Below are 22,589 nucleotides of genomic sequence, written 5' to 3'. Positions count from 1 at the left end.
GAGATCACGGGAGCGGCGGGGCCGGTGCCCGCGCGGGACGACTCGGCCAGGGCAGCGGGGAGACTCGGCCAGGGCGCGGCGCACACCTGAGTCCCGGGTGCACGGGGCGGGCCGGTAGGCAAGGAGACGCTGTCTGCGCCAGCGTGCGCGACACAGGAACGCAGTGCGCTGGCCCCGGTGCGCTCCGGGCCCCGCCCCGCACCCCGACGCCTCCTCGGGAGCTGCAGACCCCGCCCCTGGGCCGCGGAGGTCCCCAGTCCCCAAACAGAGGTCGCAGTCGGAGTTCCCGGGGCCCTTCCGCTTGGGTTCACGTTCCCGTTTATTCAAACAACAGAGCCGATTCAGGCGAGGTCTGGGCGCGGCGGGCGGGCGGCGTCGCCTCCTGGGCTCTGCTGACCCCTGGTGGTGGGGTCGGCCCAGGCGGGGACCCAGCCCAGCCCCCCTCGGCCGCTGCTGACCCCCAACTCCACACCGCCTTCTGGATTCCGCAGCTCAGGCGGCCACAGTTGGGGGCGGGGGGCATCAGGCTGTGCGGAGCCAGGAGCCTGGGAAGCAGGAGGCCAGAAGGTGGCCCCTTCGGTTAAGTGTCTGGGGAGTGGCCCCGGAGCCCAGAGGGGTCGTCGGGGGAAGCCTGGGGCATGTGCTCGCAGGTGATGAGGTGGGTGGGCAGCGCCTGGGTGTCGTGGAAGATGACGAAGATGCTGGGCTGGCAGATGCAGTCCACCGCGCTGTCGTAGCGCAGGAGCACGTGGCCTGGGCCCCGCAGAGGGGGCGCCCGCAGACCGCGGCGGCCCTGCCCGTAGTCGCCGGTCAGCACTCGTGCCACGAACACCGCCTTGTGGCCATCGGCGTTGGGGGGCGAGTAGCGGTCCTGCACCGACAGGGAGGCGCGCTTGGCGAAATACACGCCCTTCCCGTAGACCGTGGCTGCAGGGCGGGACAGGGCAAGGTCAGGGTGGTCAGGGTGCGCAGAGCCCCCGCGCCTGCCGGGCTCAGGCCTCACCGTTGCGGCCGCAGAAGCTGCGGTTGAAGCCGTGGGCGCAGATGTCAGGCACTGCCGGCGCTGTCGTGCCATGGTACAGCACCTGCTCCACCGGGCGCCGCTCGCATCGCTGCAGCAGGCGCTCCCGGTACAGCTCATACTGCTGCTGCAGCAGCGGGTGCGACACCCGCTCTACCTGCGGGGGGATGGCCCAGGCCAGGATTAAACACCCTTCCTCCGCCCTGGGGCCCACCCAGGGCAGAACTGAGCCCGGCAACCAGGAGCCCTCTGTTGGAGGGTTTGAGGGAGCCCTTGCAGCCTCCATCATGCTCTGTCCAGCAGCAGACAGTAGCACCTCCATGAGACAAGTGACTTCAGAGGGCCTCTGGGGAGACTGACCCCTCCAGGGGAGTCTGATGCCCCCCTCCCCCCTCCCGTGGAGGTCTACAGGTGGGCAAACCCCACCCACTCACACCGAGGCCTCTGCAGAGAAGAGCTGAGCCACGGCCCTATGCTGCCTGCAGGACCTGACTCCAGCACCGGGAGCTGCCCACAGACCTCTCAGTGCTGAAAGACCCAGATGGGAGAGAAGGCCTCAGGTGACCAACCCAACAGTCAGCCCTGGGAAACACTTTTAAAGAAATTCTAAATAGTTTTTTCACAGGGTTGCAAAAGAACACTATGTCCATTAAACAAGACTAGCTGCCATGAAAAGGAACTAGTCTGAAAACCAGAGTGCTCCTACGTTCAGAAAGGGACGCTGAGCTCACTCCAGCGGGGTGAGCCAAATGAGGAAGTGGTTCAAACTAAAGCCCCAGCTAGTGTTCTAGATGGAGTTCAGGAACTGATGCAGGGTGCAGAGCTAATGGAAGAGAAAGGAACTCCGAGGGAGCAGGTGAAGGGGCATGAGCTCCACTGGCCGGAGCTCCAGTGCACACAGGGAAGATGGTTTCCCTGAGCTAAAGGAACATCTTCAGATACACAAGATCTGTGAAATGCCAAGAAGGACAGTGAGGAAAGACACACCCCTGCCAGGGGCACCCACCTGCCAGGAAACCTCAACCCTCAGAGTGAAAGAAAACCCTGCAAGTTCACACACACACACCCCGAGCTCAATATGCAAATGGGAAGAAATCTCGCCTTCTCACATTGGGTCTCTCACTGCAGACACCAGATGCTAAGAAACCATGGGGGGATATTTTTTAACTTTCCAAGAAAAATATATATATATTTTTCTTTTTCTTTTTTTTTTTTTTTTTGAGACGGAGTCTCGCTCTGTCCCCGGGCTGGAGTGCAGTGGCCAGATCTCAGCTCACTGCAAGCTCCGCCTCCCGGGTTTACGCCATTCTCCTGCCTCAGCCTCCCGAGTAGCTGGGACTACAGGCACCCGCCACGTCGCCCGGCTAGCTTTTTGTATTTTTTAGTAGAGACGGGGTTTCACCCTGTTAGCCAGGATGGTCTCGATCTCCTGACCTAGTGATCCGCCCGTCTCGGCCTCCCAAAGTGCTGGGATTACAGGCTTGAGCCACCGCGCCCGGCTGAAAAATATTTTTTAAGAAGGAAAAAAAACAGCAATGTCTTCAAATATCTGAGGCAAAACATATTTTGAACCTGAGCACTATATTCCGCCAAACTATTAATGAAGAATGAGGACAAATAAGGGCATATTAGGACACACGAGAACATGGAAGTTTATACCAACATCAAATTACAGTTGCAAAATACCTCCAATTGTAAAGGGCAACGTAAATTTAAAAGTCGGCCAGGCGCAGTGGCTCATGCCTGTAATCGCAGCACTTTGGGAGGCCAAGGCAGGTGGATCACTTGAGGTCAGGAGTTCGAGACCAGCCTGACCAACATGGCAAAACCCCGTCTCGGCCGGGTGCAGTGGCTCACGCCTGTAATCCCAGCACTTTGGGATGCCAAGGTGGGCAGATCACGAGGTCACGAGATCCAGATCATCCTGGCTAACACAGTGAAACCCCGTCTCTACTAAAAATACAAAAAATAAGCCAGGTGTAGTGGCGGGCGCCTGTAGTCCCAGCTACTCAGGAGGCTGAGGCAGGAGAATGGCATGAACCCGGGAGGCAGAACTTGCAGTGAGCTGAGATCGTGCCACTGTACTCCAGCCTGGGCGACAGAGCGAGACTCCGTCTCAAAAAAAAAAAAAAACAAAAAAGCAAAACCCATCTCTACTAAAAATACAAAAAGTAGCTGGGTGTGGTGGTGTGTGCCTATAATCCCAGCTGCCTGGAAGGCTGAGGCAGAATCACTTGAACCCAGGAGGCGGAGGTTGCAGTTAGCCGAGATTGTACCACTGCACACTAGCCTGGGCAACAGAGAGAGACACTGTCTTAAAGAAAATCATATATATATATAAATGTGTATGTTTATCTATATAAATGTATATGTTTATATATATGTTCACATATACATAAATTTAAAAGTCAAATATGTTTGCCATCCACTCAAGGAGATACTCCCACTAAACAAAAGAATCTGTGCCAAAATGTGACAAGTGGGGACTGAGTAACCCAGTGGTCAAGCATGACCCAGAAAAAATAAAGTCAAAAAAACAACGGCCATTAGCCTTGAATTCTAGAATACCTTTTTCACAGAACACAGTTTTAATAACTAGGATTTCATTTCTCTTTCTATGGCTCAATGGTAAATATTTTTTCATTATTATAGTACGTCTACCAACCTATGGTCCAAGCATGGAGGCTTTGTGATAGTTACAGAAACCTTTACTACATAATAAAAATAATGTAACTGACCAAATTGAGATGGAAGGTGAGGAAGGAGGCAAAAGAGAGAGAAGCGAGGCCCATTCTCCTCCATCTTACCTTCTTGCAGGAAGGCAAGAAACAATCTCTAAAGCTGTCAAGTGAAAAAAAATATTCAAGTGTACCAGTTAAAGTCATAAAGGTGCTCACCGGAAGAACCAAGTACATATAATTAACAAAACCACCAGGATATGAGCTCAGTGCGTCTGGGTGGTGGTGATGCTGGTGGTGGTGAGTGGTGAAGGTGTGTTGGTGAAGCTGACAGTGATAGTGGTGATGCTAATGGTGGTGATGGTGACGATGGTGGCCGTGGTGGTAGTGATGGTGGTGGTGATGGTGATGGTGATGGTGATGGTGATGGTGATGACAGTGAGTGGTGAGGGTCATGGTGATGGTGATTATGGTGATGGTAGTGAGGGTCATGGCGATGTTGTGATGGTGTTGGTGTTGGTGGTGTTGGTGGTGATGGTGGTGGTCAGGTCTGAGGACAACCAGAGGTTCTTTCTGCATTTCTGACCAGCTCCTGGTGGAGGGTGATGCTGCTGGCCCCACGCACAACTTTGAGCATCAAGAGTTGAGAGTGCCCCACGCAGTGTTATCAGCACAGTGACCCCAGCACAGTGACCGCAGCGAGCCTGGGCCTTTCTGTGGAGGCAGAAGAGCACCCGAACAGCACAAGGGATGCATTTGTGAAACGAATAATCCTCACAATAGCCACAAGAGGGCGTCACCGCCCATGCTCCAAATAAGGAAACTGAGGCCTGGCAGTGGTCCCATAGTCCCTGGTGACCCAGTCATGAGCGGCAGAGTGGGGACCCTCATTCAGGCCTATCAGATCCCAAGACCCCCACTCTGTTCCCTCCTGTTTCCCTACCCACTTTGGGAACGCCCTCTGGGCAGAGAACAGGGCTGGGAGCCTGTCAGCTCCTGGTCAGCTGACCTTGATGTAGGCAAGAGGGACAGGCCACAGACTTGGCAAGGTGCTGATGGTGCAAGAGCCCAGGACGCCATGGGGCCAGAGAGACAGGGCATGGACTCACGCGAACGATGCGGATGCTGCTGTGGGCAGCGTCCAGGGTGTCGTAGAAGGCCTGCACCACCTCTCGGAATTCCCCGGTGCTCTCTGCCAGATGCTCCAGCTTGTTCCAGGGCCCCTTCAGCGTCTGCTCCGCCACTGATGCGTGGGGAAAAGGGGAGGTCAGAGCCATGCCTGGGGCACTAGCCCCTGCTAACCAGCCCACCCCACCATCCCTCAGTCCAGGATGTAGACTCACAGGTAGGGCCTGAAGCTGCCAAGGGAAAGGCCAAACTCTGATCCCAGGGGCCAGCCAGAAGTGCCACCAAGTGGCGGGCAGCACGGGCAGGATGGGCCCCGAAGCCACGGATGATGGTGCAGTCACCGCGCAGGGCAACATTCACACCGTGGCGCCGCTCCAGGCGGGCACGCAGCTCTGCAGGCAGTGTGCGGCGCCAGGGCCCCACTGTCTCCTCCCGGAGGTGGACCTCCAAGGCAGCCCTGAGTGCCCGGTCCAGCTCCTCCACATCCTGCTCAAAGGCCGAGTGCACCACCAGCTGGGCCTTCCCATCAGTCCCCGCATCTGGAGGCTCTTCTGCCTCCAACGGGGGCTGCTCCAGCAGGGAGAGGGCTAGGGCTTGGCGCAGGGCAGCAGACTCCTCCTGCTCAGCCGCCTGACCCTGAGGCTCCAGCGACCGGTGGAGGGCCAGCTGCAGAGCGGCCTCCTCCTCCAGCCGCCTGGGTGCCAGGTTCACAGGCTCCTCCTCCTCATGCCCTGGGGTCGCCTCCTCCTCTGGCTGCTCCTGAGGCCCTTCCTCCTCCAGCTCCAGAGGCAGCCAGTCCTCCCCGTCTAGGTCTAGGCCCTCCAGGGTGGCCAGCAGTTCTCGGACCTCCTCTGGAGGCAGGGAGAGGCCACTGGGTCAGGGGCTGGGCCCAGGAGGAGTTGGAATGGGTGAAAGATGGGAAGCAAGTTTTTGGGGTACACGGTGGGCCTAAGATGGGTCAGTAGACAGATGGGAGGACAGAGCAGGGCAGGGGGTGGGGTCAAGTGAGGGCCACAGGATGTGCTGAGGGCTCCCAGGGAGTCCTACCTAGGCTCACGTCCTCCTGGTCACTACTTGTACTGTCTGGGGGCCACAGGGTGTGGGCATCACCAGGGAGCACTGGGAGGGCCTCAGTAGGGTCCACCTGTAGGGAGAGGACGTCAGGACCACTAGCCTCTGGGCAAGGGCAGAGGAGGTCTGGGGCAGAGGCGTGAGAAAGCGGAGGGCAGGGGTGGGACTCCATCTCTACCTCTTCAAGGCCTGTGTCCAAGGTGGCTGTGGCCAGGCGCTCTGTCCCAAAGACACACTGGAACTGAGCCTCCAGCCCCTGGAGAAGGCGCTGCCCTTCTGGGCCCAGGAGAAACCTGGCGCTGCCCGGGTGCTCCAGGCGCAACACATGGCAGCTAATGCTGCCCAGCAGGCTCCGCAGAAACTCCTCGGCCGCCTGGCAGGAAGTCTGGCCTCCACAGAGCTGCAGGGCCATGGCAGAGGCGGAGTTTGCAGGTTTAGAGCACAGAAGAGGTATTCTGAGTCAGTAGGAGGAGGGGGCTGAAGGTGAGGAGTCCTGAGGGGCCACTCACCCGAAAGCCAGTCACATCCGGTCCTTCAAGTGGGAAGAGAGCGACGTCTCCCAGGCCCGCAAGAAGGTCCTCATGATAGATCTGCAGGAAGCGCATCGCCCCTGGCTCCATCAGCAGCACCATCTCCACCAGGCCCTCCTGCCCCGCCAGCTTCACGTGTCCTGGGCTCACAGGCCCGGCCTTCTCCAGACACCCCATGGCGATCTCCATGGGACCCACCAGCCCTTCTTGCCCTGGTGAGTCCATGGCAATTTCCACCAGGCCCTCCTGCCCTAGCAACCCCTTAGAGATCTCCACTGGGCCTGTAGACCCCACAGGCCCCACGCTCATGGGCCCCTCCTGTTCCTGCAACCCCACAGGCCTCAGGCTTACCAGCCCCTCATGTTCGAGAGACCCCATGGGCATTGAGCCGACTGGCTCTGCCTGTCCCAGAGACCCCATGGGACCAGTCCTCAGAGAGGCCTCTGACTGCCCTGATTCCTCGCCAGAGCCCGTCGTCATAGTCCCTGTACCTTGCACCATGGGACCAGTCCTCAGAGAGGACCCTAACTGCCCTGGTTCCTCGTCAGAGCCCATTGTCACAGTCCCTGCACCCTGCAGAGCCGTCACCAGCCCTCCAGTCCTCAGGATAGCATGCTTGGTAGCCCTAGGCCCCAGGGTGGATGGGTGGTCCCCTCCACTGGTGTTCTCAGCCAGCTCCTCAGGCTCCAGGACGTCGTAGTGGGGGACAAAGCTCAGCTCTGAGCCCTGCAGCTGGTGCTCCTGCTGCAACACTCGTTCTGCCACTTGGAGGAAGGGAAAGGACAGAAAACCTGTCAGATTTCTGTAGGAGAGGGAGGGTCCGCTGGGTCTGCCCAGCCCCCCTCACCTTGCCACTGCTGGAAGGAGGCAACAGTGCCCAGGGGCCCCGGCAGGCATCGCAGGTCCTCCAGGGGCCCCCCACCACTGCGGCGCTCATTCTCCAGGTACAGCTCCAGCAGCAGCAGGTCCACAGAGGCGCTATCCCCCACCACACGCACTGCTCGGGCCTGGGGCACCCGGGCCAGGGACACCGAGGACCCCTCCAGGCCCAGATTCTGGGCCTGCTCCTCCAGCACACGGACATCTGTGGGGAATGTGCAGGTCAGCTCAGGGAACCTCCCCTAGCCAGCCCCTCAACCCCAACCTGCCTCTCACCTGCCTCAGAAAGGGGCTTGGGCAACTGGACCAGAGCCCGGTCCGGCCGGGGGCTGGCCAAGGCACAGCAGGGCTGTACTGGGAGCCCCGAGGCACGCAGCAGGGCCTGGACATGCTGCTCCAGACGCTGGGGTGCGGTGCCAGGGGGCAGTCCTTGGAGCAGCAGGCGTGCAGGGGCTCGTGGTGGAGCTGGCCGCAGGCTCAGCTGGGCACCATGTAGTTCGTGATCTGCCTGGGCTAAGACCCTCTCGGCGTCTGTGGGCAGTGGCAGGGCAGGACGTCAGGCATCAGAACGTCAAGGCACCCAGGCTGCCCCTTCAGCCAGTCCTCTCACCTGCAGGCTCTCTGAAGGTGAGGATGCCCCCGCAGCCCAGTCTCTGCCAGCTCAACACAGGCCCCCCTCCAGAGCGTCGGCGGTTTTCAAAGTAGAGTGTGAGCAGCTCGTCGGGCACGGCAGGAGGCAGTCCACGGACCTCCACTGCCACCCCTGCCTCTGCCTCCGCCATTGCAACTCTGGGATGGGGCATTGGGTGGGTAGGGAAACAGCCCACTCCACCCCTCCTACCCCTCCCCAGGCCCCTCCGAGGGGTACCCTCAATACTCACCCGTTATGGGTGGCCCCATACACGGTACTTACACTCCCTGCTGCCGCTCGGCAGCCTCAGGTCATGAGCTCAGCCAGGACTCCTGCCCCTCAGCAAGCCTAACTCTGCAGGGAGCAGGAAAACAAAAGTGAAACTGAAAGACGGAAGGAGGGAGGGAGCAGCTGGGCCCCGGGCGCTGAGGCCTGGTTACTGGGGCTCAGAAGCTTCCTCTCCTGCTGCAGCCTCAACCCCCAGATGACCAGGAGGTGTTGGCCAGGCTGGACCCCTCAGGACACTCCAGCCAGCCCAGTCCAGTCCACTGGCCCCATCTGGCCCACTCCAGCCCCTGGCTGGCAGGGTAGACAGGAGTGTCCTCTGGTGGCCCTCCACTCCCCTGGCCTCCATGGTCCGAAAATGGCCAATCACCTTCCCCACTAAACCCACCAAGGGGCCTGAGTCACTGCCCCTCACTCAGGATCTCCAAGCCTCTGTGTCCATGACACCCTCTGCATGACAAGTGCTGGGTCTTCAGGTCCGCCCCTGGCCAAGGCTGGCCTTCAATGCCTCCAGCAACCTTCTCAACCCTGCTCCTGGTCCCTCACACCTGCCAGCTGCTGAGCATAGGCAGCTCCCCACCCTTGGTCTCCAAGAGCGTGCATTGCAGCACAGCCTTCCTCCCGCCTTGGGTCCTGCCCGCCCATTCCTGCAGCTTTCTGTCCTGCCTGCACCTCCCCATCTCACACCATCATTGGCATCGTCACAAATAACCCCAGAAGGTGACAGGGTGATGGCCTCACTGCATTCTTTGCTGCCACTAATCCTCACCACAGAAAGGGAAACAGAGGTGCAGACAGGCCCACAGCAGCACCAGGCCTCAAACCTGGGCAGTGCCTTCAGAATCCACAATCCCACTCGCCACAAATCCCCAACATCACCCAAGCTCCATTTGTTTCCAGCCTTTCAAAGAGCTGTGGCTACTACTGCTCTCCGTCTCCTACTTCCCACTCACCCCTCAGCCCACCAAAACCCAGCCCCACCCCTGCTGCTCCTCCCTCCGGGGAGCTGAGGACCCTGGCCAGCCTTCGCTCCCAGCCTGCACATGCCGCACCTCTGCTGCCCCGACCCTGGTCCCAGCCTCCAGAATCTCTCGCTAGGTAGCTAAGCTCACCTCTTAACTAGTCTCTGTCTGCCTGCCACTCCCATGGTGGGTCCTCAACAGAGGGGTCAGGGTGGGCCTTGTAAAGTGACACCAGCAGCTGCTACATAGCTCCGAGCATCAGCAACAGTAAAAACCAAAGTGCTGGGGGCTGGGCGCAGTGGCTCACGCCTGTAATCCCAGCACTTTGGGAGGCTGAAGCAGCTGGATCACGAGGTCAGGAGTTTGAGATCAGCCTGGCCAACAAAGTAAAACCCTGTCTCTACTAAAAATGAAAACATTAGCCAGGCATGGTTGCAGGTACCTGTAATCTCAGCTACTTGGGAGGCTGAGTCAGGAGAATCGCTTGAACCTGGGAGGCAGAGGTTGCAGTGAGCTGAGATCATGACATTGCACTCCAACCTAGGTGATAGAGTGAGACTCTGTCTAAAACAAAACAAAACAAAACAAAAACTCCAAAGTCCTTTTGAGGACCTGCCCAGCTGCACCTGACCAGACCTCAGTCCCTTCTCTGGCCCCATGCCCCCTGCACACCCTGATGCTCAGAGGGCTCCAGGTTCTCAGCTCTTCCTGCAGAGCTACAGGCCACTCCTGCCTCAGTGGCCTGGGACTGGCCCTTTCCTCTACTTGGCCTTCCCCACAAACCCCCATGGCCACCCCTCTGGCATGATCTCCCTTACTCTGCCTTTTTTTTTTTTCCCGAGACGGAGTTTCACCCTTTCACCCAGGCTGGAGTGAAGTGGCGTGATCTCGGCTCACAGCAACCTCCACCCACTGGGTTCAAGTGATTCTCCTGCCTCAGCCTCCTGAGTAGCTGGGAAAACAAATGTGTGCCACCATGCCCGGCTAATTTTTGTATTTTTAGTAGAGATGGGGTTTCACCATGTTGACCAGGCTGCTCTCGAACTCCTGACCTCAGGTGGTCCATCCACCTTGGCCTCCCAAAGTGCTAGGATTACAGGCACAAGCCACTGTGCCCAGCCCCTTACTCTGTTTTTAAGGCAGATTTAACATAAATCTAAAGACACTTAGGGACTCTGCCTACACGACCCCTCCTGAAGCCCTTTACTCAACTTTGCACTCAGCATTTTACTTTATTTATTTAATTTTTAAAAATTTATTTTTGGCCAGGCATAGTGGATCACGCCTATAATCCTAGCACTTTGGGAGGCCGAGGCAGGCGGATCACGAGGTCAGGATATCAAGACCATTCTGGCTAACGCGGTGAAACCCCGTCTCTACTAAAAATACAAAAAATTACCCGGGCGTGGTGGTGGACGCCTGCAGTCCCATCTACTTGGGAGGCTGAGGCAGGAGAATGGCATGAACCCGGGAGGCGGAGTTTGCAGTGAGCCGAAATCAAGCCACTGTACTCCAGCCTAGGTGACAGAGCAAGACTCCGTCTCAAAATTTAAAAAAAAAAGTGTTTATTTTCTTTGAGACGGAATCTCCCTCTGTGTCCAGGCTGGAGTGCAATGGTGTGATCTCAGCTCACTGAAACTCTGCCTCCCTGGTTCAAGGGATTCTCCTGCCTCAGCCTCCCAAGTAGCCAGGATTACAGGCACACAACACCATGCCCAGCTAATTTTTGTATTTTTAGTAGAGACAGGGTTTCACCCTATTGGGCAGACTGGTCTGGAATTCCTGACCTCAGATGATCCACCTGCCTCAGCCTCCCAAAGTGTTGGGATTACCGGCGTGCGCTACCATACCCGGCTATTATTTATTTATTTATTTATTCATTTATTTATTTTTTGAGACAGAGTCACACTCTGTCACGCAGGCTGGAGTGCAGTAGCACGATCTCAGCTCACTGTAACCTCTGCCACCCAGGTTCAAGCAATTCTTCTGCCTCAGCCTTCTCAGTAGCTGGGATTACAGGTGCACACCACCACACCCAGCTAATTTTTTTTTTTGTATTTTTAGTAGAGACAGGGGTTCACCGGGTTAGCCAGGATGGTCTGGATCTCCTGACCTTGTGATCCGCCCGCCTCGGCCTCCCACTGTGCTGGGATCACAGACGTGAGCCCCCGCGCCCGGCCGGCATCTTATTTTTCTTAAAGGTCTCTCAAATTTTGTGAGCTTCTGCTTCTACAAAGGTAAATCCATCCCTGCTTTTCCCACGTTTCCTCTAATGGAACTCATCACAGGTTACCCATTATGCCGACCCTGGCTGCAGAGGGCACAGGCACCACTCACACCACAAGCAGACTGGTACAGTTTCAGGAATTCCTGTGGACTGGTTGCTCAGCTGGGGGTAACTTGAAACCAGCCCTGGTGGAGTAATAACACCATGGGCACGTGCAAAAAAATGCACCCCAGGCTTCCCCTCACTAGGTCTGGTTGCTAAACATTGCACCAGTGCACCATAGGTGCAGGACTCAGAGCGGTCTGGGAGCGGCCAGCCCTCCAAGGGCAGAAGGGCAGGTGGGGTCTGGGCCCTGGGTGGGAAGGCTGGCAGCAGGATGCACCCTGCCTGTGCCAGTCACTGTTCCCCCAAAAGGACTTGGGAGCCAAGCAGGGAGGCGGCCTGGCCTCCAGTCCTGCTGTATCCTCAAGCCTCAGGCCCTCGCAGCTTGTGAGGACGTCAGGCAGACAAGTGAGCCTTCAGGGTCTCTAGTGGGAAAATAAGACATCGTATTTGCTAGTACAACAGGGTGACTGTAATCAAAAATAATTTAATTGTACATTTTAAAACAACTCCAAGAGTATAACCGGATTGTTTGTAACACGAAGGACAAATGCTTGAGCTGATGGATACCCCATTTACCTTGATGTGATTATTATGCATGCCTATATCAAAACGTCCCTTGTGGCCCATAAACATACACCTATGTATCCACAAGAATTTAAAAAAAAAAAAAAAAAGGTCTCTAGTAGCAGGCCTGGCCGAGTTTGGGCTGATAGAGAAAATGGGGCAATTAAACCATGAGGCCTCAATTTGGGAACTAAACGATTAGGCTTCTTGATTTGGGATAGACCTGGATGAAAAGAAGTGAACGTTGTGTTTTAAGGCAGAGAACGGATGGTCAGTCCCGGGCAGCTTCAGCAAATCCCGCATTTAGGAATAAATTTCTTAACTACCGAACGGCCAGCCAAATTGGCCAGACCAGACTTCTGCCTCCAGGGGTCTTCAGCGCCCACCGCCCGACCCCAGCCCTCGGCAGGCAGTGAGGGGCGCGGGCCTCCAGCCAGAGCCAAAAGGAACAAGCACGGGGGCGCAGTGGGTGGGGTCCGCGGAAGCCCCGCCCGCCCTGCCCCGCCCCGCCCATCCCCGAGCTCGCCCGGCCCCGCCCCCTACCCCGCCCCGTCACAAGGCCCCGCTGCGTCTTCCCAGCCGCAGGCGCAGGCCCAGCCGAGCGGCCGCCGAGCGGGAGCGGGTGCGGGTGCGGGTGCGGGCGCACCGGCCATCACCGCGCGGCCGCGCAGCGGACACCGTGCTCACCGGCCTGCGGCGCCCCGCCACCGGTGAGTCCCCGGCCAGAGCCCAGGAGCGCGTCCGACCCGCTGCGCCGTGCGGCCGGCCGCCCCCGCCCCCGCCCCCACGCGGGTCCTGCGCATCCGAGCGTGGCCGCCTCGGGTCGGTCAGTTGGCCCCGCCGGGGCACGCGGCTGCTCCCGGCCAGAGGTGGCGGCGGTGGTGGGGGCGGGGAGCCGCGGCGGCCTGGAGCCGGAGGGAGGGGGCGGCGCGCTGCGGCGACTGCTGGACCCATGACCCTGTGCGCCCCCGGCCCCCGGAGGGCCCATCCGCCCTCGGTGTCAGTGCCACGGCCGCAGCCCCTACCCGCCTCGCCCCACGCCCGCTTTGTTTCCCGCACGCTCCGTGGTCGCTTCCATCCCCCACACACCCCCGCACCCCGCTGTTCCCGGCGTATCCCACTGGCAGGCACCGGCAGCCGATCGAGGCCTGATCCCCCACCCGGAGCCCGGGGCCGTTGGGCCCTGTTGTTGGCTTCGGGGGGGTGGGGGGGCTCGGGCCCTTGTTGGTCACAGATGGCCCGGGGATTTCCTAGGATAGAAATAGCCGCCGGCTCCGGCCCCTTAAAGCTGCTTAAGGGGCGGGATGCGGAGGGGAGGGTCCGGGCACACCCCACACGTCCCCGACCAGACCCCAGCCCCCACGCGCTGAGCTCCCACCCGGGAGACGCCAGCAGCGGTGCAGGCCTCCGGTTGCTTGTGATAAACAACCAAGCCCCAAATCCCGAGGCTGGCGGTTGTCCCCTCGCCCGGCCCCTCCCCCACCCTAAAGGCGGCCTAGAGTCCTGGGAAGGCCCCACGGCGCCGGTCCGGTCAGGTTCCCACGCGCTTCTCCAGGCCCAGGCTCTGGGGCTCCGCACAGCCCGTGGCAAAGGTCACGGTCTTCCCTTTCTTCCCCCTGGGTTCCGAGAAGCAGGTGGAGTTGCGCAGGGCTGGGTCCTGACACTGTCGCGCAAGCCAACTGTTCCACTGTTTTTTGTTTGCCTGCTCTAGGGGCGGACCGCCGAACCCGAGGCCATGTCCCATGAAAAGAGTTTTTTGGTGTCTGGGGACAACTATCCTCCCCCCAACCCTGGATATCCGGGGGGGCCCCAGCCACCCATGCCCCCCTATGCTCAGCCTCCCTACCCTGGGGCCCCTTACCCGCAGCCCCCTTTCCAGCCCTCACCCTACGGTCAGCCAGGGTACCCCCATGGCCCCAGCCCCTACCCCCAAGGGGGCTACCCACAGGGCCCCTACCCCCAAGGGGCCTACCCACAGGGCCCCTACCCACAAGAGGGCTACCCACAGGGCCCCTACCCCCAAGGGGGCTACCCCCAGGGGCCATATCCCCAGAGCCCCTTTCCCCCCAACCCCTATGGACAGCCACAGGCCTTCCCAGGACAAGACCCTGACTGTGAGTCTCAGGAAGGGAGGGGTGGGGTGGCGGGGAGGGCAGGGGGAGGTGCTCGTGAGTGGCGCTGACCCAGCCTGTCTGCTCCTCAGCACCCCAGCATGGAAACTACCAGGAGGAGGGTCCCCCATCCTACTATGACAACCAGGACTTCCCTGCCACCGACTGGGATGACAAGAGCATCCGACAGGCCTTCATCCGCAAGGTGGGTGGGGGCATCTCGGAGGAGGTGGGGGTGTGGCGCCCAGCGGATGACTCTGAGCGGCTCCTTTCCCAGGTGTTCCTGGTGCTGACCCTGCAGCTGTCGGTGACCCTGTCCACGGTGTCTGTGTTCACTTTTGTTGGGGAGGTGAAGGGCTTTGTCCGGGAGAACGTCTGGACCTACTATGTCTCCTATGCTGTCTTCTTCATCTCCCTCATCGTCCTCAGCTGTTGTGGGGACTTCCGGCGAAAGCACCCCTGGAACCTTGTTGCACTGGTAACCCCCAAACCTGAGCCTCTGGGCCCGGGTCTGGCCATGCAGTCCCACACGCCCACTCTTCCGGGCCTGGTCACCCTGGTTCTCCTTGTGCTCATGAGGCAGGGGCGGGCGGGGGTGGCACACACCCAAGGCCAGCGTGTGTCTCCCACCCACAGTCGGTCCTGACCGCCAGCCTGTCGTACATGGTGGGGATGATCGCCAGCTTCTACAACACCGAGGCAGTCATCATGGCCGTGGGCATCACCACAGCCGTCTGCTTCACGGTCGTCATCTTCTCCATGCAGGTGAGGGGCCTCCCGTGGCTGGGCTGTGGCCGCAGGGGCCGAGCAGCTTTCCCAGGCCCAGCCCCATGGCCCGTTCCTCCCCCGCCTGCAGACCCGCTACGACTTCACCTCGTGCATGGGTGTGCTCCTGGTGAGCATGGTGGTGCTCTTCATCTTCGCCATCCTCTGCATCTTCATCCGGAACCGCATCCTGGAGATTGTGTACGCCTCGCTGGGCGCTCTGCTCTTCACCTGCGTGAGTGAGGGGCGGCCTTGGCCGGGGCGGGACGCTGGGCGGGCAGGCTTGTCCCTCAACACCACTGTGCTGTCACCTCCAGTTCCTGGCGGTGGACACCCAGCTGCTGTTGGGGAACAAGCAGCTGTCCCTGAGCCCGGAAGAGTACGTGTTTGCCGCGCTGAACCTGTACACAGACATCATCAACATCTTCCTGTACATCCTCACCATCATTGGCCGCGCCAAGGAGTAGCCCAGCTCCAGCTCTCTGTGCCCGCTCAGGTGGCATGGCTGGCCTGGACCCTGCCCCTGGCACGGCAGTGCCAGCTGTCCTTCCCCTCTCTCTTGTCCCCAGGCACAGCCTGGGGCAGAGGACGCCCCTCTCCAACCCTCCCATATGTACACTGCAGATACTTCCGTTTGGACCCCCTGTGGCCACAGCATGGCCCCTTTAGTCCTCCCGCCCCGCCAAGGGGCAACAAGGCCACGTTTCTGTGCCACCTCCTGTCTACTCATTGTTGCATGAGCCCTGTCTGCCAGCCCACCCCAGGGACTGGGGGCAGCACCAGGTCCCGGGGAGAGGGATTGAGCCAAGAGGTGAGGGTGCACGTCTTCCCTCCTGTCCCAGCTCCCCAGCCTGGCGTAGAGCACCCCTCCCCCCCACCCTGGAGTGCTGCCCTCTGGGGACATGCGGAGTGGGGTCTTATCCCTGTGCTGAGCCCTGAGGGCAGAGAGGACGGCATGTTTCAGGGGAGGGGGCAGCCTTCCTCTCAATCTGCTGTCAGTGAAATTCCAATAAATGGGATTTGCTCTCTGCCTTCCCTTGGTCACTCTTCTCCCTGCCACTTTCAACATGAAGTCGGGAGGGGCTCCAGGCCTTCCCTGCTGATGGGGACACAGGACCAGAAATGAAAGTGGAGGTTAACACAGTGCCAAGCCTCTGCCCACACGCAGCTACATAAGGTGTGTGTTGAGTTCCTAACTGATGGACAGAGACCCTGGGGTGCTCAGAGTGAGCTCAGCCTGTGCTGGGGTACCCTGATGGTAAGTGGGCTGGCTGTGTCTACCAGGTGCTCCCTGGAGATGGCACGGTGTGGCCCTCTCACTCTTCTGTCGCCTGGGCCAGCGGCACAGGTCACTGGCCTGCCCCAGGGCAGCCTGCCATGCTCCTCGGGTGCTCCCTGGGCCTCCCCAGCTCTGTGCAGTCCATCTGTGTGGGCACCCTGATATTCTGCCCAGGCCTGCCTCACACAGAGGTCCCTGCCTCTCTCCAGCCTCCCCATGAGAAACGCAGGCCGGAGGTCCCGTCCAAAAGCTGGACAGAGACTGAGGGCTCAGCCATTTGGGCCCGTTGGCTTGCCCAGGCCCGGTCTTTTGGAGCCCTCAGCCCCAGCCTGTACTGCGTTTCCTGCCCTGTGACGCCTGCTACTCCTGCAGGGGATCCCTCCACTGCGTGGGACCTGGCTGCGTGTGAGCCGTGCTGAGCTCTCACACCCCGCGGCTCCAGGCCAAGAGGCAACTTTGGACTTGGACATTCCCACTGCAGCCTCGAGGCTCTCCATGCAGCGAGGCCTGAGGATCTCTCAAGGCCCCTCCCCACCACCCAGTCAGTCCCCTTAGCACCTCCATGTACGAAGCCGGCGCCACCCTGATATCCGTGGCCACCACAGCTGTGGGCTGCCCAGGGCTTGGCTCATCCTTCCTGAAACCTCCTCCTGCATTATCTCCAAGCCAGAGCAGGGCTGCCCCGCTTCCCTCGCCCTCCCAACTTCCCCTGCCTCACCTGGCCGCCTTGCCTGCCCCACCCTCCACCAGGACCCTAGCGGTGTGTTTCTGAAACATCTGTCTCGTCCATTGCACTACCCGCCTCCTAAAACCCTCAGTGGTGCCCTCAGGATGAAGTCCACGCTCCTTAGCCTGGTGCACGGCCCCTGCCATCTGTCCACTGGTGGCTCCAGCTGCCCTCCTGCTGTCCCCTTGCCTCTCAGCCCGGGGCCCTGACCCTGCACAACCTGAGTCATGAGTGTGCTCCCTGCTGCAGCCCCCTACAGCGTGGGGACACACGCTGCCTTCCCAGCCACGCGGCCACTTCCTGGAGTCCACATTGCCCTCTGCAGCGGCTAATCACATGCTGAACAGCAAGTGGGCCACACGGCTCCCCCTTCCCCCACTTCCCCTTCCAGCCGTTTCCTGAGCAGGTACAGTTCCTCCTCTAGGTGCCCGCCTGTGCTCCAGCATGCTGAGGAGGAGAAAGAACCCGCCTAGTTCTATATCCCAGACCCCTCAAGATTTTATACGAAAGAGTAGAATAAAGTGTTTATGTGGCTAACAAGAACGTCAGTGCAGGGGCAGGGGGTGGTCTCAGGAATAACTGCCAAGTGAAATGTGGCAGGACAGTGTTTTCTTGAGGAGTTCGAGACAGACACAAACTCCGGGCTGAGAGGGAGAGGCTTTAGTGAGGGTCCCTGGGGAATGGGGCAGGGCCAGGGGGCCGGAGGATCTACAGCAAAGACCCCCACCACCAGAGAGAAGGGCAGGGCTGAACACAGGAGGGCTTGGGCCTATCCTGCAGGTGTAGGGCACTCGGGCAGGGGCCACAGCTGGGTTTGTGTTTAGGAAGATGAGTCTGGCAAGAGACTGTACAGGGGAAGCCATGGGGGCTGTGAACAGGTGACTGTACAGGGGAAGCCATGGGGGCTGTGAACAGGTGACTGTACAGGGGAAGCCATGGGGGCTGTGAACAGGTGACTGTACAGGGGAAGCCATGGGGGCTGTGAGCAGGTGACTGTACAGGGGAAGCCATGGGGGCTGTGAACAGGTGAAGTGGGCCACAAGATGCTGAGACATGCCAGAGAGGAGCTGGGAGCACAGATGCCTCCAGAGGCATCGGGAGGCACCAATTAAGCCAGGCTGGGCGCAGCCGAAGGCCATTGGGATGTGTCTGGCAACTGAGAGGTCTGCTATCTGCTGTGTCCCAGCCATGGAGTGAAATGAGGAGTCCAAGTACCTGGTGATGTGTCCGGGCAGATGAATCGGCAGGGGGTGCTCACATGGAGTCATGAGGCTGAACGCACCTGTAGTAACTGTGAGGCCACCACACTGATTCTTCAGGTAGAAAGAAGACCAGTCGCTGACACCTGGGAGCTGATCTGGTCCTATCTTCTAGGCCTCAGTGTTGCTAGGAGCGGCCTGGCGTTCACAGATAGAGGCCTCGGTGTTGCTAGGAGCGGCCTGGCACTCACAGATAGAGCCCTCAGTGTCTCCTGGTTAAAATTTCATAGAACAGCAACAGCAGACTACTCTGTCACCATGATGAATCAATACAAAAGCAGGACCCCTCTGTCATCACGTCTGAACACAGACAGAACATGGGCACTGTCCAAGCTGTAAAAAGGGCAAGCAGTGCCCTGTCCGGGACAGTCTGAGTGGCTGCTGCCTCTTCACGGCTGACAGCTCTGGCCTGGTTCTAGTCTGTCCTCCTTCCAAATACGATGCATTGAGACTCCCAATTGCAGAATGATGCCTGCTTCCTGACAGCACCAATCCAGAGCAAACTCCTGCTTCCCTAAACCCTCCCCCAGATTACTCAAGCCGAATCCTGTAAGAAGTCCTTTCCAGCACCCTCTTAACACGACGCCCCAGGGTGTGGACGCTCCCCCACGATGAGCAGCCACAGGCTTGTTCAAGCATGGGCCTGTCCCGGGGAGTTCACAAGGAGCGCTGACACAGGTCACTGACTATATGAAAGTCAAAAAGAGACCTAAATAAAAGAATTTATTTTTCAATCAAAAAACAGTTATGTACATAAGCAAATATTAAACCCACACTTGATTTCAAGATTAAACAACACAGACATCTATGGAACAAAATGTTCAAGTCTCCACCCCATTCCCCACCCTGCAAAGCAACGCCGTCAGTCAACCGTGCCAGCTGAAACCCTGACAGACAGTCGGAGCCAGCTGTGGACCCCAGCTCAGGTGAAAACGGCACGGGAACCCCATTCCACTGCCTCTGGCTAACCGGGGCCACTGTTCGGCACCTCCGGATTGGAAGCACCTTCAGAACAGGGACTGTGCCCTGTGAGTTTTAACATCCAGCCTAGCACCTAGTCCAGGGCCTGGCACACCACAGGCGTCGAACATGAAAGGAAGGAATGACCTTTTCACAGCACGAATGCTCACTGCCCTCACCAGGCACAGAGGACGCCGTTCTCTGCTGGACCTTGGCGCAGCGTCAGCATCTGAGGAGTGCAGAAAGCAGCATTAAAGCCCAGGGAATGCAGGAGGCACATTTGGGGAAGCAGGTAGAAGAAGGAGACGACTCATAGGAGAGTCGCAGGGGCTGAGGAGGCCAGTCGAGGCTGTAAGTAAAAAGCTCAAAAGTCTGAACTGTATTTTGTAGGCGGTGATCATCCTTGAAATGGTTTAAGTAGACGCAGGAAGATCAGTGAGGACTATGGTGATGGTGCAGGCAGGGAGACCCGGACTTAGGGGCAGTGGGAGCGGGGAGGGGAGGGACTCCTGGGGGACTTGGTCCCAGCCCTGTAGGCTCTCAAGGTGGCCCCTCCTCCGCCAGGGCCCAGATGCTGCTTACCAGGAAGCAGGATGGTTTGGCTCATGCTGGCACCAAGACACTCTACAAATGTCTCCCAAATGTCTGCTTTGTCTAAGGCTCGTAGGACACACTGGAGACTTTTCAGAATGCCCAAAATGCAAATACCACCCCCAACTTCTCAACTCCCATCTCTTCACTGGTGGAGAGTGCCTCTTCTCTCTGCGGGCCCTCCGCCCTCTGGACCCGCTTCACTCTGTCATCCACATCTCCGGCCCTGTCACTGCAATTTCCAAACCCGAGGCTCTCGTGCAACTCCTGCCTCCCACTCTGGCCAGCTTTTCACTGGTATCCACAGCTTCCTGGGAGGACTCGAGTACCAAGCTCAAAATCTTCCTCTCTACCCCAACTGCTATCATGACCCTTGGCCATTGCTGGTTCTATCTTCTGATCACCTCTCAACTTTATGCCCTTCTCTCAAGGCAAGGCCATGATCACCTCTATAGCAGCTCTTAATCTGTCCTCAGCACCACAAAGGGATCTTTTTCATGAACAATCAAATTATGCCATTGCCCTGTTTAAACTCCTTCGCTTCTCTGAAGTTCTCTTCGGAGAACTTCCAGCCAAGATGGTGGACTGAACTGAGTCCCAAGAGTTGGGACCTGAGATCCCAACTCCCACTCTTTTTTTTCCCAGCAGTAACTGAAGCAACCAACTCCCACTCTTTTTTTTTTTTTTGCATGAATTTTTTTTTTTAAATTATTATTATACTTTAAGTTCTAGGGTACATGTGGATAACGTGCAGGTTTGTTACATATGTATACTTGTGCCATGTTGCTGTGCTGCACCCATCAACTCATCAGCACCCATCAACTCGTCATTTACATCAGGTATAACTCCCAATGCAATCCCTCCTCCCTCCCCCCTCCCCATGATAGGCCCCGGTGTGTGATGTTCCCCTTCCCGAGTCCAAGTGATCTCATTGTTCAGTTTCCACCTATGAGTGAGAACATGCGGTGTTTGGTTTTCTGTTCTTGTGATAGTTTGCTACGAATGATGGTTTCCAGCTGCATCCATGTCCCTACAAAGGACACAAACTCATCCTTTTTTATGGCTGCATAGTATTCCATGGTGTATATGTGCCACATTTTCTTAATCCAGTCTGTCACTGATGGACATTTGGGTTGATTCCAAGTCTTTGCTATTGTGAATAGTGCCGCAATAAACATACGTGTGCGTGTGTCTTTCCAACTCCCACTCTTAACACATAAAATTTGCTACACAAAATTCTTTTTTTTTTTTTTTTCGTTTTTTTGAGACAGGGTCTTACTCTGTCACCCAGACTGGGACACAGATCATGGGCCACTGCACCTCAACCTCCCAGACTCAAGCAATCTTCCTACCTCAGTCCCCCAAGTAGCTGGGACTATATGTGCCCACCAGCATGCCTGGCTAATTTTATTTTTATTTTTGTAGAAACAGGGTCTCACTATATTGCCCAGGCTGCTCTCAAACTCCTGGGTTCAAGCGATCCTCCAACTTGGCCTCCCAAAGTGCTGGGATTACAGACATGAGCCACTACGCCCAGCCAAGACAAAATATTCTAAAACACTTCAATATACGTAGCTGAGCAGGAATGTAATAAGCAGATGTAAAGAGAGAGCCCTCGACTGTGAGGAAAGAGTTGCAGCTGTGTGATTCACAGCTGTTGCACTCAGGAGACAGGGATTCTCATTCAGGACCCACCCAGCGAAGGATCACTGGCGAGACCCCAGGCTCTCAGGTAGAAACCTAGAGGGCTTGGCCCAGGGGCAGATGTGAACCAGACAGAGCTTCAGCAAAACCACAACCCAGACTCCGCTCAGCTGTGCCTCTAATGGTCGAAGGTAGTCAGACAAGGCAAATGCTTTCTGGAAAAATGTATTATCCACGACCTCTGCAATTTTTTTATAGATAACATCTGTCATTCAGTTAAAAATTACTAGGCCTTTCAAAAAAAAAGGACCCTATGACTGAAAACCAATAGGAAAAATAAGACAACAGAAACAGACCTAGAGGCGACTCAAAAATTAAAGATAGCAAATAAGGACTTTAAATAAATATGGTGGATAAGAAAAATACACATGGAAATGGAGAAAAGTGAAAGAAAATGTGGAGAATTTCCCTAGACAATTGGATTTTATAAAAAGAATCAAGGCTGGGTGCGGTGGCTCAAGCCTGTAATCCCAGCACTTTCCCAAAGTGATCCGAGACGGGTGGATCACGAGGTCAGGAGATCGAGACCATCCTGGCTAACACGGTGAAACCCCGTCTCTACTAAAAAATACAAAAAACTAGCTGGGCGAGGTGGCAGGCGCCTGTAGTCCCAGCTACTCAGGACGCTGAGGCAGGAGAATGGCGTAAACCCAGGAGGCGGAGCTTGCAGTGAGCTGAGATCCGGCCACTGCACTCCAGCCTGGGCGACAGAGCGAGACTCCGTCTCAAAAAAAAAAATACAAAAATTTGCCAGGCATGGTCGTTTGTGCCTGTAGTCCCAGCTACTCGGGAGACTAAGGCGGGAGGATCACCTGAGCTAGGGAGTTTGAGGCTGCAGTCAGTCATGATCACACCTCTGTACTCTAGCCTGGGTGACAGAGTGAGACCCTGTTTAAAAAAAAAAAAAAAAAATCAAATCGAGCTTTTCTTTAATTATTTTCTTTCTTTTCCTTCCTTCCTTCCTTCCTTCTTTCCTTCCTTCCTTTCTTCCCTCCTTCCCTCCCTCCCTCCCTCTTTCCTTTCCTGTCTCCTCTCCTCTCCTCTCCTCTCCTCTCCTCTCCTCTCCTCTCCTCTCCTCTCCTCTCCTCTCCTCTCCTCTCCTCTCCTCTCCT

At 57.6% G+C, this 22,589-nt stretch overlaps 3 protein-coding genes across 4 annotated transcripts in view; 2 read left to right on the top strand and 1 right to left on the bottom strand.

Moving 5' to 3' along the window:
- GPAA1 (glycosylphosphatidylinositol anchor attachment 1) overlaps positions 1-22,589 on the top strand; it is a 288,404-nt gene that overhangs the window by 172,827 nt on the left and 92,988 nt on the right. The window lies entirely within an intron of this gene.
- PARP10 (poly(ADP-ribose) polymerase family member 10) lies at positions 284-8,323 on the bottom strand. Of its 2 annotated transcripts, XM_050800840.1 has the most exons (11): positions 8,221-8,323; positions 7,918-8,096; positions 7,584-7,838; positions 7,276-7,512; positions 6,408-7,192; positions 6,077-6,298; positions 5,875-5,971; positions 5,043-5,678; positions 4,809-4,942; positions 1,004-1,178; positions 284-927 (listed from the first exon to the last, which is right to left on the bottom strand). In XM_050800840.1, exons 2-11 carry the CDS (start codon positions 8,087-8,089, stop codon positions 581-583), a joined length of 3,060 nt encoding a protein of 1,019 aa, XP_050656797.1. In that variant the 5' UTR covers positions 8,090-8,096; positions 8,221-8,323; the 3' UTR covers positions 284-580. The 2 variants fall into 2 exon arrangements, with proteins under 2 accessions (XP_050656797.1, XP_050656798.1); XM_050800841.1 differs by lacking the exons at positions 284-927; positions 1,004-1,178 and having other exon boundaries at positions 2,529-4,942; positions 8,189-8,298.
- GRINA (glutamate ionotropic receptor NMDA type subunit associated protein 1) lies at positions 12,681-15,988 on the top strand. Its single transcript, XM_050800949.1, has 7 exons — positions 12,681-12,791; positions 13,793-14,195; positions 14,285-14,397; positions 14,470-14,670; positions 14,829-14,957; positions 15,049-15,192; positions 15,275-15,988. The coding sequence occupies exons 2-7, from the start codon at positions 13,817-13,819 to the stop codon at positions 15,422-15,424; spliced, it is 1,116 nt and encodes a 371-aa protein (XP_050656906.1). The 5' UTR covers positions 12,681-12,791; positions 13,793-13,816; the 3' UTR covers positions 15,425-15,988.

Source organism: Macaca thibetana, chromosome 8, assembly GCF_024542745.1.
Source record: "Macaca thibetana thibetana isolate TM-01 chromosome 8, ASM2454274v1, whole genome shotgun sequence".
Taxonomy (NCBI): domain Eukaryota; kingdom Metazoa; phylum Chordata; class Mammalia; order Primates; family Cercopithecidae; genus Macaca; species Macaca thibetana.
This window is presented reverse-complemented; position numbering and strand designations above follow the sequence as displayed.

Excerpts from the sequence above, each read along its gene's own strand:
- PARP10 (XM_050800840.1), bottom strand. The coding sequence starts at position 8,089 with ATGGCGGAGGCAGAGGCAGGGGTGGCAGTGGAGGTCCGTGGACTGCCT. Across the intron at positions 7,513-7,583 it reads CAAGCCCCTTTCTGAGGCAG|ATGTCCGTGTGCTGGAGGAG; the intron begins GTGAGAGGCAGG and ends CATTCCCCACAG. Across the intron at positions 5,972-6,076 it reads TGGACACAGGCCTTGAAGAG|GTGGACCCTACTGAGGCCCT; the intron begins GTAGAGATGGAG and ends CTCTCCCTACAG.
- GRINA (XM_050800949.1), top strand. The coding sequence starts at position 13,817 with ATGTCCCATGAAAAGAGTTTTTTGGTGTCTGGGGACAACTATCCTCCC. Across the intron at positions 14,671-14,828 it reads CCTGGAACCTTGTTGCACTG|TCGGTCCTGACCGCCAGCCT; the intron begins GTAACCCCCAAA and ends TCCCACCCACAG. Across the intron at positions 15,193-15,274 it reads GCGCTCTGCTCTTCACCTGC|TTCCTGGCGGTGGACACCCA; the intron begins GTGAGTGAGGGG and ends TGTCACCTCCAG.